Below are 14,363 nucleotides of genomic sequence, written 5' to 3' on the forward strand. Positions count from 1 at the left end.
CACACACACACACACACACACCCGTCCGTGGAAAAATTCCATAAAACTGGTTCCCGGTGCCAAAAGGGTTAGGGACCACTGCTGTGTAGAGCATATTTGATATACCGTTTGATTCCCCCTCCAGGGCCATTTCATTTTACTAAGTAGAAGTCACAACTGCATGAACTTGGTTCTCTTTTCAGTTCCTCAAGAGACAAGACTTACTGAATGTCCTGGCCCGAATGATGAGGCCTGTGAGTGACCAAGTGGTATGTACTCTTCCATGGGTTTTCTGTGGGCAGATGGACTTCTTTCCTTCTTTTTTTTTTTTTTTTGAGTTGGTGTCTCACTCCTGTTGCCCAGGCTGAAGCGCAGTGGCATGCTCATGGCCACTGCAGCCTCGACCTGCTGGGTTAGGCAATCCTTCCGCCTTAGCCTTCCAAGTAGCTGGAACCACAGATGCATACCATCATGCCCGGCGAGGTGTGTGTGTGTGTGTGTGTGACTTATTGTAGAGACAAGGTCTCACCAAGTTGCCCAGGCTGGTCTCGAAGCCCTGGGCTTAGATAATCCTCTCACCTCAGCCTCCCAAAGTGCTGGGATTACAGGCTGAGCCACCACGCCCAGCCCGAACTTCTTAGAGATTATTCCATTCCTGGATTGCATTTGGAGTTTCTGGCAACTTTGGCAAGGTCAACCCTTGCCGAAAAATTGACCCTTTTCTATTTAGACAGATCATCTCCTTCCACTCTGTGCAGCTGTCAGGGGGCCCTTGTGGGCCTTTTGTGGGGAAGGAGAATAATAACCCATCTCCACATAGATCAGCCGGCTTATCCTTGATGATATAGGGAAAAGCAGGGTCAACTCCCCTCATGCCTGGCTCAGCTCCTTGTGTGTGCACATATCCTTGGCAAAGTGCTGGGTTTCTTCTCAAATATTTTTTGCTTCAAATAATACATTTTTGACTGAAGGAGCTGAAATCACGATGTTGATACTTTGTTTGGTGTACCTTCTTCCTTTCTTAATATGTGTATCTGCAAATTGTGCCTTTTGTCAGAAGTGCCACATTTCTCCTCTCTTCATTCTTTTGATAAATAAGTAATTAATAAATTAATAATAAATAAACAAATAATTGTGCTGGCTCCCACTGTATAAGAAACAAGACATTTTCTTCTGTAAACTAATAGAACAAGAAATATGTATTATTATGTCCAAGTACAAATTAGTATTTGGTTAATAAGTACTGTGTGAATGATATTGATAAGGCCCTTTAAAATGTTATTAGATTAAAAATCATTGTTACTGTTATTAAGGTCTCCTTTTTAAGTGTCAGCCTATATCTTTGTTTTAGTTTTTCTAGTCTGGCCATGATGATTTAATCCACTAAAATTTAGAACCCCATCATTTAATGCCCCGTCATCCTTTCTCCCATCAAACACCACCTTTTTTTTTTTTCCTGTGTGTTAGAGTTTCACTCTGTTCCCCAGCCTGAAGTGCAGTGGCACACTCACAGCCACCACAACCTTGACCTGCTGGGCTCAGGCGATTCTTCCGCCTCAGCCATCCAAGTAGCTGAAACTACAGGCATGTGCCACTATGCCCACCTACTTTTTTTTGATTTATTGTAGAGATGAGGCCTCACCAAGTTGCCCAGGCTGGTCTTGAACCTGTGGGCTCAGGCAGTCCTGTCACCTCAGCCTCCCAAAGTACTGGGATTATAGGCATGAGCCACCGTGCCTGGCCAAAACACCATCTTTTTTTTTTTTTAACATTACAAAATATAGTTTATTTAGAAAGTAAGTGAGAGAAAGAGAGGATTCACCTCTCCAGGGTAGGAGAGGGGGCCAAAGCTTAGGAAACATGGTGGTAGCCATAGCTCATAAGCATATGGCCACACCAGAGCCTATAAAGCAGTGGATCCTGAAACACTATCTTACTAGAGGAAAGTTTGCTGTCTCCTCAGCCATCTTTTTATAGAAAGTATTCTTGGGTGTTTTAATTATTTCCAGTTCCCTTCTGGGGTAGATTTATATTTTCCTCTGAATCAGCCTCTCTCTCTTTCCCTGCTTCTCTGTGCGCCCCCCTTCCCCCCAGCAAGCATGTAGCTCTTTATATTTATTTACCCTTTCCTGGATTCTGTGTCAGATGTTGCTTTGTGTAATTTCCCTTCAATGAAAGAGCAGAAAACCTTTCATTTTACAGCTGCGTTCTTTCTGGTCCTTTCCCTCCATTACCGTTTTCCTTCTTCCACATGCTGATCGTTGTTTGGCCCAAACATTTTTAAGATATAATGACTATGACAGATAAGGCCATGATGTATCATATCAGACACTTAGACTTATTGGTTTTATCTTTCTGGCCCAGTCAGAATACTAGTAAATGCTTACCTGCCTGTGTTGTTTTCCAGTGCCAACAACCAGTTCTCAGATTCTTTGCATGCCAGCTGGTGTCCAGTGATGTCATTCAGATACTGTCTATCTGGGGAAAGCCTCAGATCACTCAAGTTAAAGGGGTCAGTCTCACAAGACTGCCCCAACTTCAGGTGCAGCCGAAGGTCCCACCCAGGTCACCCACATTGCCACATGTACGTCTGACCAACTGACTATAAACAGGGTTCCCATGACTTCCCTTCATGACCCATAATTTGTTAGAATGACTCCTAGGACTCAGGAAAACATTAGGTTTGCTGGTGTATTATAAGGGATGAAATTCAGGAGTAGCCAAAAAAAAAGAGAGGCACAGGACAAGATACTGGGTGGGGGTTTTCTGGGAGCTATCATGCCTTCTCTGAGCACCACCCTCCCAACAGGTTGGTGTGTTCACCAGCTTAGAAACTCTGATTCTTGTTCAAGGGATTTTATAGTCTGGAAGTGGTGGCATGTGCCAGTAATCCTAGCACTTTGAGAGGCTGAGGACGGAGGATCACTTGAGACCAGAAGCTTGAGACCAGCCTGGGCAACATAGCAAGACCCTGTTTTTACAAAATGTAATGATTTAAAAGACTAGCCAGGCAAAGTGACGTGCGCTTTAGTCCCAGCTACTTGGGAGGCTGAGGCAGGAGATTCACTTGAGCCCAGGAGTTCAAGGCTACAGTGAGCTGTGATTGGCCCGTGCACCCCAGCCTTTGCAACAGAGGGAGACCCTGTCTAAAACAAAAAGTTTTGTAGAACTCAATCTCTATCCTCCTTCTCTTCCCCAGAGGTTGAGGCAGGACTGAAAAGTTCTCACTCTCTAGGCACTTGGTTTTTCTGATAACCAGCCTCATCCTGAGGCTATCTAGGGGTCATCCTAAGTCACCTTGTGTGTCCTGTCCCCCTTCCCCCACAAGCCCCTTCACACTTTGACTCTCCAAGCAGGGCCCAGTCCCTTTTAAGGGTGTGATTGACTAGGTTGGGTACACCCAAGATAATGTCCCTTTTGGGTAATTAAAAGTCAACTGATTGGAGACCTTCGGCCATGTAACAGCCCAATTATGGGAGTGATATTTTATCATGTTCACAAATTCCTCTCACTTAAGGGAAGGATGTATACACAAGGAGGGTGAGAATCTTAGAGGGCATGTAAAAATCTGTCTACCACAGAACCTGACAAGTTTTATTGTTGTTTTAAAGCAAATAAAAGTAACCATGAATGATGAAGACATGGATACCTATGTGTTTGCTGTTGGCACACGGAAAGCCTTGGTACGACTGCAGAAAGAGATGCAGGATCTGGTATGTCAGATTGTTCCAAATTGAATATCCGTAAAAACAGTTTCTGTTACATGGGTGTTCAGCTTTTTAGCGTAGGATATTTATATCACTTAAATGTCATGAAGCACCTCTTGGAAATAGGTTAGTACATTTTCTTTTGAGAGAAAAATGTTTACGCATATATGAAATGTCATGTCTAACTTTCAATTGCTTCTTTCTCTAGAGTGAGTTTTGTAGTGACAAACCTAAGTCTGGAGCAAAGTATGGATTACCAGACACTCTGGCCATCCTGTCAGAGATGGGAGAAGTCACAGAAGGCATGATGGACACAAAGGTAAATACAAGACAGCTGCCGGATCTTGGCATTCACAGGGCCTCTCCCTGCAAGTCTCACTGTATGGTTTTCATTTTTTTTTTTTTTTTTTTTTGAGTTGGAGTCTCATTCTATTACCCAGACTGGAGTGCAGTGGCCGCTCCTGGCCACCACAGCCTCGACCTGCTGGGCTCCCGCGATCCTTCCGCCTCAGCCTTCCAAGTAGCCGGAATTACAGGCATGCACTACCACGCCTGGCTGATTTTTTGATTTATTATAGAGATGAGGTCTCACTGCCCAGGTGGGTCTCGAACCCGCGGGCTTAGGAAATCCACTCACCTCAGCCTCCCAAAGGTGCGGGATTACAGGCTGAGCCACCGAGTCCGGCTTGTTTTTCATTTTATGGCAGTGTACTAGGTGTGTATTCCTTACTCACACAAATGTTAAAATACCTTCTTTAAGCAACAGATTAACTTGTCAAGAGGACATTTTGATTTGTCGAGAAATTCTTGAAGGCAAAAGTGAATTGTTCCTGGTGTTGCAAATAATCAAGTTTTTTTGGAAAAGGAATGCAACTTTAGTTCTTTTGAGCTTCAATTAGTGTGGGAGAAGAGGGATATATAGAGAGCCTTTTTTGTTTTTTTATTTTGGGGTGTTTTTTTTTTTTAGTTGGAGTCTCCTTCGCCCAGGCTGGAGTGCAGTGGCACACACGCTCACAGCCACCCCAGTGTCATCCTTCTGGCCTCCAGCAGTCCCTCCGCCTCAGCCTTCCAAGTAGCTGGAACTGTATTACAGACGTGCACTACCACGCCCCGCTATTTTTTAAAGTTTTATTTTATTCTAGAGACGAGGTCTCACCAAGTTGCCTGGGCTGGTATCAAACCCGCAGGCTCAAGCAATCCACTCACCTTGGCCTCCCAAAGTGCTGGGATTACAGGCTGAGCCACCGAGCCCAGCCTGTCTTTTTTTTTTTAAAGAGACAAGGTGTCACTGTATTACTCAGACTGGAGTGCATTGGCTATTCACAGGCATGGTCAGAAAACAGTGCGGCCTCAGCCTCCTGAGTAGTTAGGACTGCAGGTGCATGCCTCTGTGCCCAGCTAAGGGAGTCATTTCTCTCTACTGTTGTATAATAGTAACACATCTTAGTGTCATAAAAATATAGTACAACTGGTCAGGCTCGGTGGCTCAGCCTGTAATCCCAGCACTTTGGGAGGCAAGTGGATTGCCTGAGCCCGCTGGTTGAGATCCACCCAGGCAACTAGGCGAGACCTCATCTTTACATTAAATCAAAAATTAGCTGGGTGTGGTAGCGCAGGCCTGTAGTTTCAGCTACTTGGAAGGCTGAGGCAGAAGGATTGCCAGAGCCCAGCAGGTCAAGGCTGCGGTGGCCGGGAGTGCGCCCCTGTACTCCAGTCTGGGCGACAGTGAGACTCCGACTCAAAAAAAAAAATGTGTGTTTATATATATATATGACAACTCAGAGGTAGTTCTAAGTATAAATTCAAGGTGACATGTTTATAAAGAGTGCCCTAAAATTTTGAGTCATGTTTTCAGGTGTCAATAAGACATTTAATCATTGGTGTGACGGAAGAAGGGTACTAGTTTTATTTAAATAAAATAAGGAAAGGTTCCTTGTCTTATTTAAATTAAATTTTTTTTTAACCTTGGTCTTAAGACATTGTGCCAAGGTAAGGAGGAGCGAAAGGTGAATATCTTGATGAAAAAAGGGAAATGCATTAAACTCTATTTTTACAAATATGTTCTTTTTTTCAGATGGTTCACTTTCTTACACACTATGCTGACAAGATTGAATCCATTCATTTTTCAGATCAGTTCTCTGGTCCAAAAATTATGCAAGAGTACGTATGAGATAAAAGTATTGAAATTAATTTCTCACAAGCTTTCTGTGTTGAAACACCTGCAAGGTACTTCTGCTATGTCCCTTACCAGATGAGTGAGGGAAGTTGGTGGCAGGCCTCCAAGCCTTCTTTTGCTTTGACTGCATGCCTATGAGAAGTCATTGAAAACCTGATAGAGACGAACAAATGAGCCAACCCTCCCCAGTTGGCATGTGTCCCTGCCTGTGTGTACCACCCACTCAGTGAGGCCAGTGTAATCTTAAAGAATGGCTGGAACTAAGAACATGCAGCTGCTTGATTTTCTTTTCCTTTGTAACCTAGGTTCTTATGATATTAATTTGTGTTGTTTGACTTGTTTGATTGCAAATCTGTATGTTTTGTAACGTGTGGGTTTTTCTGTGTTCCGTCTTTGAGTACCTGGGTGATTGTATCCTTTCCTAGCATGTAATCAGATGCCCTCAGTGCCCACGGTGTCTGGCTTTCTAGTAATAGTGTTTAAGTGTACATAGGCAGGGCTTGGCTTTGTTCACACTGTAGCATTCATCAAGCCCTTTGTGTGTGGGAGGGAGGGGCAACTGATAGCTAAAGATTACAAAGGCATTTTGATGACAAAACTAAATTATATATGTGGTAGTAGACAAGCCCTAATTTATTCTGAGCCCAACTCAAGCATAAGCTAATAAAATAGGAAGATAGTGTAGGAGTTACAAATAAAACACTTAAAAAATACATCAAAATTAACAGAAGTGCTGCTTAAAGTCAGGTCTCCTACTTAAATACAGGCTCATTTCTGGCTCCCAGGTGAGATGGGATGTACCCTGCCTGGAGGGAACATAACTAGAGGTGTCTGAGTATAGGACAAAGACCCTTGAGGGTACATCCATCCGATAGCGGGCAGCCAGGTGGCCTGTAATGCTCCCTTGGGCTGTGAGATTCTGTTTGCCTTGGAGATTGTGCCAGTGATTGCAGGTATATGTCCATCTGAGTCGGGGGTGCATGTGTGCATGGACAATGTCCTTACATTCCTTCTTAGTAGGCTTTTCTGTTACAACAGGGAAGGTCAGCCTTTAAAGCTACCTGAAACCAAGAGGACACTATTGTTTACATTTAATGGTAAGTGTTCTTGGGTCCTGTTTGGGTTCTTAGTTTTCTGTGAGTTGATCTTAAGGAGAATGTTATTCCCTCCAAAATGGTAGCTGTCAAACTATACTAAAAGTAACCCCATGCATGCTTACTGATTTCCAGGATTCTTCAAGCTGAGAAACTTTTATATATTTTCATTTCTATTTTCTGCTGCATTTTAACTGCCTGAGAAACATAGAAAAAGGAGTCTAAGCTGGGCTCGGTGGCTCAGCCTGTAATCCCACGCCTTTGGGAGGCTGAGGTGAGTGGATTGCCTGAGCCCGTGGGTTCGAGACCCGCCTGGGCAGGCGAGACCTCATCTCTACAATAAATCAAAAAATCAGCCGGGCGTGGTAGCGCGCGTCTGTAATTCCGGCTACTTGGAAGGCTGAGGCAGAAGGATCACCGGAGCCCAGCGGGTCGAGGCTGCGGTGGCCGGGAGCGGCCACTGCACTCCAGTCTGGGCAACAGAGTGAGACTCCAACTCAAAAAAAAAGAAGCATTCAGACTGCAATTAACTCAATAGGAATAATGGTTTTGTTTTCCAGTGCCTGGCTCAGGTAACACTTACCCTAAGGATATGGAGGCTTTGCTACCCCTGATGAACATGGTGATTTATTCTATTGATAAAGCCAAAAAGTTCAGACTCAACCGAGAGGTAAGACCCAACGCTTTTATTATAAATTAGTGTCTTTTTATTTTTTTCCCCCGGGGGGAGGGGCAGGGAAGCTATCAGTGACTTGAATTATTCAATTGCAAGTTAACTTGAAAGTGCCAAGTGGGAGTAATTTTATGAAAGTGCTGAGTGGGATTTGCTTCTGTTGGCTAGAAATGGATTACTTATGAAACACTTTGTTTTTTGGGGAAGGGCAAACAAAAAGCAGATAAGAACCGTGCCCGAGTGGAAGAGAACTTCTTGAAGCTGACGCATGTGCAGAGACAGGAAGCTGCACAGTCTCGGCGAGAGGAGAAGAAGCGAGCAGAGAAGGAACGCATCATGAATGAGGAAGATCCTGAGAAGCAGCGCAGGCTGGAGGTGGGAGGAGCTTTTTCTACCACTTTGGCAAAACTGAGGGGTGTAAGGATGCCTGTTTGTGTCATATTAGTTATCCAGTTAATTCTGTGTGAGAATATACACAGGCTAAAAATTGAGCATTTTCTCAGCCTTTGAGATGTTGTGTCAATTGATAGCACTATAATGAGAAATAAATAAGCCCTCCTGTTCAAACCATGGGAGATTTGAGTCTGTGGGCCTAGAAAATGATCTGAATCATCCTGTTCCCCAGCACAATTTCATTTTTGAAAAGTCCACTATCATTTTTCAAGCCACATACTAACTGCAATACAAAGAAATCAGAAATTTTAATAAAAGCTAGCACGTGCACCTTATGGTCTAAATAAGCTTGTTATATAAAATTTAAAATTTGATAATAAGCTGGGTAGGATAGCTCACGTCTGTAATCCCAGCACTTTGGGAGGCAAAGACAAGAGGATTACCTTGAGTCAGGGGTTCGAGACCAGCCTGGGCAATTTGGCAAGACCTTGTCTCTACAATAAATTTAAAAAATCAGCCGGGCATGGTGGCACGCACCTGTGGTTCCAGCTACTTGAAAGGCTAAGGTGGAACGATTAAATTAGCCCAGCAGGTCGAGGCTGCAGTGATCATGAGCGTGTCACTGCACTCCAGACTGGGTTACAGTGAGACTCCTACTCAAAATAAAAATAAGAAATAAAAATAAATAAAATTTGATAATCGAATTAGAAGATTTTTTTTTTGGAGTTGGAGTCTCACTCTGTCACCCAGACTGGAGTGCAGTGGCCGCTCCTGGCCACCGCAGCCTCGACCTGCTGGGCTCCGGCAATCCTTCTGCCCAGCTTTCCCTTGTTTTCTATTTTTAACATAGTTAGAATCTCAAACTCAATAACGTTTTAGGCCATTTTGTTTCAAAATCAGCATGTTCTGACATATCTAAAATTTAAAACTTGTAAATGCTGGTAGATATTTTTCCCAGGAAAATGCAGCTCTGTGTTATTCAGTCTTTATAAATACAAATAGCTTTTTAAAAATGTATACACGTGGCCAGGCTCGGTGGCTCAGCGTGTAATCCCGTGCCTTTGGGAGGCTGAGGTGAGTAGATTGCCTGAGCCTGCGGGTTTGAGACCCGCCTGGGCAGGCAAGGCCTCATCTCTACAATAAATCAAAAAATTAGTCGGGCGTGGTAGCGTGCGCCTGTAATTCCAGCTACTTGGAAGGCTGAGGCAGAAGGATCGCCAGAGACCAGTAGGTTGAGGCTGTGGTGGCCGGGAGCGGCCACTGCACTCCAGTCTGGGCGACAGAATGAGACTCCAACTCAAAAAAAAAAAATGTATACATGTGAAGAATCTACAAAGGAATTATTAATAGATAATACTGTTTATTTTTCTATGAAAAAGAAAATTCTCCATTTCCAAGGTTTGAAACTACAATGAGTTAAAGGAAAAGTGAGGTATGGAATGTAACTTGAGGCAGATTTTAATCTTCTTGAAGATGTAACCCATTTATTTTTCTGGAACCACCACTTTATAATGTCTGACCGGGTGCCTTGTGAGAAGATCCAGTGATCCAAATGGAAAAGGAGCCATAGAAAGAAGGAAAGTTGCCGTCAGTTTCTGGCCTGACTGGCTTGTTCACGCAGATGAGCTCGATCTCCTGCCGCTGCTACTGTAGCACTTTGTTTTGTTTTCTCATTGCTTAATTTCAAAAATATGGAGCCACATATACATGGAAGTTAAAATTAGGCCGGGCTCAGCGGCTCAACCTATAATCCCAGCATTCTTTGGGAGGCTGGGGCAAGGGCATTGCCTGAGCCCGCGAGTCTGAGACCAGCCCGGGCAGCTTGGTGAGACCTCATTTCTGCAATAAATCAAAAATTAGGCGTGGTAGCGCGTGCCTGTAGTTCCAACTACTTGGAAGGCTGAGGTGGAAGGAGCGCCGGAACCCAGCAGGTCGAGGCCACGGTGGCCAGGAGCAGCCTCTGCACTCCAGTCTGGGTGACAGAATGAGACTCCAACTCAAAAAAAAAAAAAAAGAAGAAGTTGTACCATTTATGCCCCCTTTTTTGAGTTGGTGTCTCATCCTGTCGCCCCTGTTGGCATGCAGTGGCACAGTCACTGGTCCCTGCAGCCTCAACTTCCTGAACTCGGATGAACCTTCCACTTCAGCCTCCTGAGTAGCTGAGACTACAGGCATGTGGCACCATCCCCGGCTAATTTTTAAAATTTGTTTTGTAGAGATGAAGTCTCTTCAGGTTGCCCAGGCTAATCTTGAATTCTTTGACCAAGCAATCACAAAGTACCTCTGTCTCCCAAAGTGCTGGTATTATAAGTGTGAGTCACCATACCCAGCCCCACTTTATACTTTTACCAGTATGTGATATAAAATCTCTACTCACATCTTTTTGAAAACTAGTTGTCAGTTGTGTGTGGGGGGGTGGGGTTTGTTTTGTTTTTGTGTGACTCTGATGGTGGGGAAATGTTACTGCATTTGTTTTGTGTTTTTGGGTGATTATTGAAATTGAGCTTTCTTCAAATGTATTGATTGACCTTAACATAAATGTCTCTTAAACATGTGAATACAGACATATTTCTTATTCATGATACTGTATTGTGTGTCAGTAGTTTCTCGTGTGTATACTATAGGACAAGGAGTAGTCTTGCAGGGGAAAGAATGAATATGATGGAGGTATAGGGGTTGGGACAGTGGGAAGAGGACACTAGGACACTACTTTGACTCCTTGATGTGGCTGCCCCAGAAGAGCAGATAGCTTTTGAGGTATGTGCTGCTGCTGCTTGGTTGCTTTTGAGCCCTCGCAGGAGGTAGCAGCACTGCCAAAAAAGTGGGTTCATTCCTGCCTTGGTGAATCCAAACTCAGAGTGCATTTTTTCATGAAAGCAGTATTAGCATCACTGGTTCTGTTTTTCAAGCTACTTACGCAATAGCACAGCTATGGATACATAAGCATTCAAGCATACATCGCTGCGTAGAGGCATAGGGCTTTGTTACCTAGTGGGAAACAATATAGTGAACAGCTGCCAAACCAGGAATTTACAAATCACCTTTGCAACCTAGTTTGTAATACTCTCAAGTACTGAGGATGTTTAGTGCATCTGCCTTTCCTCTGCCATATTTTCTTGATCCTGTGTCAGTGGAGGAATCTGTTTCTTAGGACATTTCTATCCCAGTCCCCTAAAAATACGAAGTTTGAGATTGCAGCCGAAGTAAGCTTTAATCAGGTATGACCACTCATGACCAACAGTGAAGCTATACTTTGACTTGGCCTCTAAGATTTCCCTTGGTCCAGGTAGTAATTACCTGAAGGTCCTTTCTTTTCTTCTGCACAACTTCCTAATTCCTAAATAAAAATATGGTAAGAATTCTCAATTGAACATGTTGAGTTGAAGTATTGTGCTTAGGTATGTTGTCTGTGCTACTAAGAAGAGATTGGCAATGAATAACCTGATCGAACAAGATTTTTTTTGTCTTTTAAATATTTTATTTATTTATTTATTTAAAAGATGTGGGGTACAATTCAGGGTTAGGCAGGTACCATTGTTGATGAGGTGTACCCCTCCTTCCCCTAGCAGTTTCCTCTACTGCCAATCCCTTTCTTATAGTATTATGATAATTATTCAAGGTCTGCTTATGAGAGAACATATGGCACGCTGTTGTTTGTTTTTGTGATAGAGCACTGAGTATGATCGACTCTAAATCCATCCAGGTTGCTGCAAAGTCCATATGTTTGTTCTTTATGGCTGCATAATATTCCATTGTGTATATGTACCACATTTTTTTAATCCAGTCCGGCTTCGATGGGCAGGGTGGTTAGTTCCATGTTTTTGCTATTGTGAATAGAGCTGCAACAAACATTCCTGTGTAAGTATCTCTTGTAGAATGATTTGAGGTCTCTCTCCTCCCCCCCATATTCCCAACAGGGGAATTGCTGGATCATATGGAGGATCAATTCCTAGTTCTTTCAGAAATTGCCACACTGTCTTCCAGAGAGGTTGCACTAGTTTGCATTCCCACCAGCATTGTAGAAGCTGAACAAGATTCCTAAAGTTTACTGAAGTACGATATATCCTTGGCAGATTCAAAGTTGTGATATAATGCCATCATAAATGATCTGATGAATGTTGGACTGGTATTTTCTGGTTACAGGAAAAATCAAACCCAAAAACAAAGCCTGGTTAGTTGTAATGGTTTCTTTCTACATTGAGATTTTAGTTACCTTTGCTTTATTTCAAGTTAATTTAATTTTCATTCATTCACGTAGGTATTGACAGTTATTTTTGTAATTATCTTCTAGCAAATGTGTGCGTAGAACTCAATTCAGATTCTTTTTCTTCCCCCCCCCCCCAGGAAGCTGCTTTGAGGCGTGAGCAAAAGAAGTTGGAGAAGAAGCAAATGAAAATGAAACAAATCAAAGTGAAAGCCATGTGAAGTCATCCCAGAAATTTGAGTTCTGATGCCACCTGTAAGCTCTGAATTCCCTGGAAACAAAACAACACCAGTCCATTTAACACCTTAAATTTTAGATACTCCAGCACCTGAGAATCCTTATTTCATCATCTACTCTACATATAATTTGGAGTTTTACGGAGGTTGGAGATGCCCTGAAGGGACTGTTTCAATAATTTTATTCCAGATAATCAAATTATTTTGATTATTTTATAAAAGAAATGATATATGAAGTCTGTAATTTTAAATATTTTTAAAATTATGAGTCATCAGTGCTTTTAGGACTTCGGTGTTTGACGAAATATCATGAAATTTATAGTTAGATAACTAGATTGTGGCTTTTGTTTAAACTGAACTGTTGAAATGGCTTTGAAGACTGACTTTAAACCAAGATTCCACAAATAGCTATTGAAATTGCACAATAAACATTGCTTGATGTTTTCTTGTGTGTCTACATTAAACTTGTGAAAAAGTAAAATTTAGAACACTGCATGTGGTGATGAAATTTCAGGAACTCAAAACATAATGCAGTATATGTTTTGTAGGTGGGAGGAGCTGAGGACAGTGTTAGGGAGATGTGTAAGTGTTAGAGTGGTGACATATACACAGACAGTTCTTGGGATGGTCATCCAGGAAGGTGGTTTTCTTCATACCTGATAGCACGAGCTAATGACAATGTGAATGCTGTATTTTAAGTGGTGGTATGTTTATTTTTCTTGAGTAACAAATGCATGAACATTTAGCACTTCCTGTGGATCAGATCACAGATCATTGGTCTATGTGAAGTCGCAGACGTTTTCCTTCTTGGTTGCTACAACCTACTGGCTGTCCATGGAGAAGCTCTGTTCTCTGTTATGGCTGTGTTCCTTGCTTCTCTATGCTTTTTTTCTCTTCCATGGTTGAGACTGGGTGTGTTCTTTCAGAGAAATAGCCATGAATATGCATAAGTATAATTTGAAAAATGAGCTTTCCTAAACTATTTTGAGAGTTCTTTCTGCTTCTTGAGGAAGAAACTCTTGGGGAAGAGGCCCATCTATCTGCACAAGCATTTAGCTTGTTCAGATCTCTGCATTTTATAAATGCTTCCTACTAAGAAAGCATTGTTTAGGTCACTGCTTGTACCGGGTAAGGGTTGGGTTTTTTTGCTGGGATTGGGGTGGTGGGTATTTTTGTTGATGCTTTATGTGCAGGTCTGGTCTGAGGCAATAACAATAAGTTGCTGTGAAAACAGCGTGTGCTACTGGTCTTTGTTAACTGCATGGAAACCTTTCACATGAGTTTTTCTCTAAGTTAATACAGAAATGTGTAAATTGGGAGATGCAGATGTCATATTTTTTAACAGTTCATGAAATTAAGTTATTAAAATAACAAAAGTAACATAAAACATAATTACTTTAATGCTCTGTAATTCTAGACTTAGCCCTGTTTTACAGACCTTTAAAATACATTTTAGAAATCAAAGTTGATAGTCTTAGTTACCTTTTGAGTAATAAAAGCTTTCTTGAAGTCCCATATGTTTGAAACATGGCAGCTAATTTTGTAATTTAAGCATTCATATGAACTACCTATGGATGTATATTAAACTGATTGACAAAAGTCTCAGAGTGCCGCCTTGACTTTCTGGAGTTGTCCTACAAGAGTATAAGCCCACAGGAAAAGTTCTTCCTCTTCAGTAAGTCAGCACTGAATGCTTTTCCTTCACAAGAGTTGGTCCTGAATATTCCCCTAGTCATTACCATTTAGTCACTTTTAGAATGTTTCCATTTTAGAGTCCCATATGTTATGTATGGCCTCCTACAAATGTGAGGACCAAGAGGAGAATGGTGTCTGCGGTCACACTGGAAAACCACTAAGTCCTCTATCCTCAACTGCACTGCCGGGGCAGTCAGCACTGCTAT

At 42.4% G+C, this 14,363-nt stretch overlaps 1 protein-coding gene across 3 annotated transcripts in view; it reads left to right on the top strand.

The window, feature by feature from the left end:
- Positions 1 to 14,064, top strand: part of CCDC47 (coiled-coil domain containing 47) — an 18,158-nt gene extending 4,094 nt beyond the window's left edge. Inside the window, exons 5-12 of one of the 3 annotated variants that reach the window (XM_008049722.2) lie at positions 183 to 248; positions 3,591 to 3,692; positions 3,895 to 4,005; positions 5,761 to 5,846; positions 6,901 to 6,959; positions 7,517 to 7,626; positions 7,837 to 8,004; positions 12,367 to 14,064. In XM_008049722.2, the coding sequence (XP_008047913.1) occupies positions 183 to 248; positions 3,591 to 3,692; positions 3,895 to 4,005; positions 5,761 to 5,846; positions 6,901 to 6,959; positions 7,517 to 7,626; positions 7,837 to 8,004; positions 12,367 to 12,447 (783 nt within the window). In that variant the 3' untranslated portion in view covers positions 12,448 to 14,064. Of the gene's footprint in view, positions 1 to 182; positions 249 to 3,590; positions 3,693 to 3,894; positions 4,006 to 5,760; positions 5,847 to 6,900; positions 6,960 to 7,516; positions 7,627 to 7,836; positions 8,197 to 12,366 lie in introns of those variants that run through there. The other 2 variants (XM_008049721.2, XM_008049723.1) reach the window with 2 other exon arrangements.
- The last annotated feature ends 299 nt before the right edge of the window (positions 14,065 to 14,363 follow it).

The sequence above is a fragment of the Carlito syrichta genome, unplaced genomic scaffold (assembly GCF_000164805.1).
Source record: "Carlito syrichta isolate Samal-C Ts95f unplaced genomic scaffold, Tarsius_syrichta-2.0.1 Scaffold136171, whole genome shotgun sequence".
In the NCBI taxonomy this organism is placed as follows: domain Eukaryota; kingdom Metazoa; phylum Chordata; class Mammalia; order Primates; family Tarsiidae; genus Carlito; species Carlito syrichta.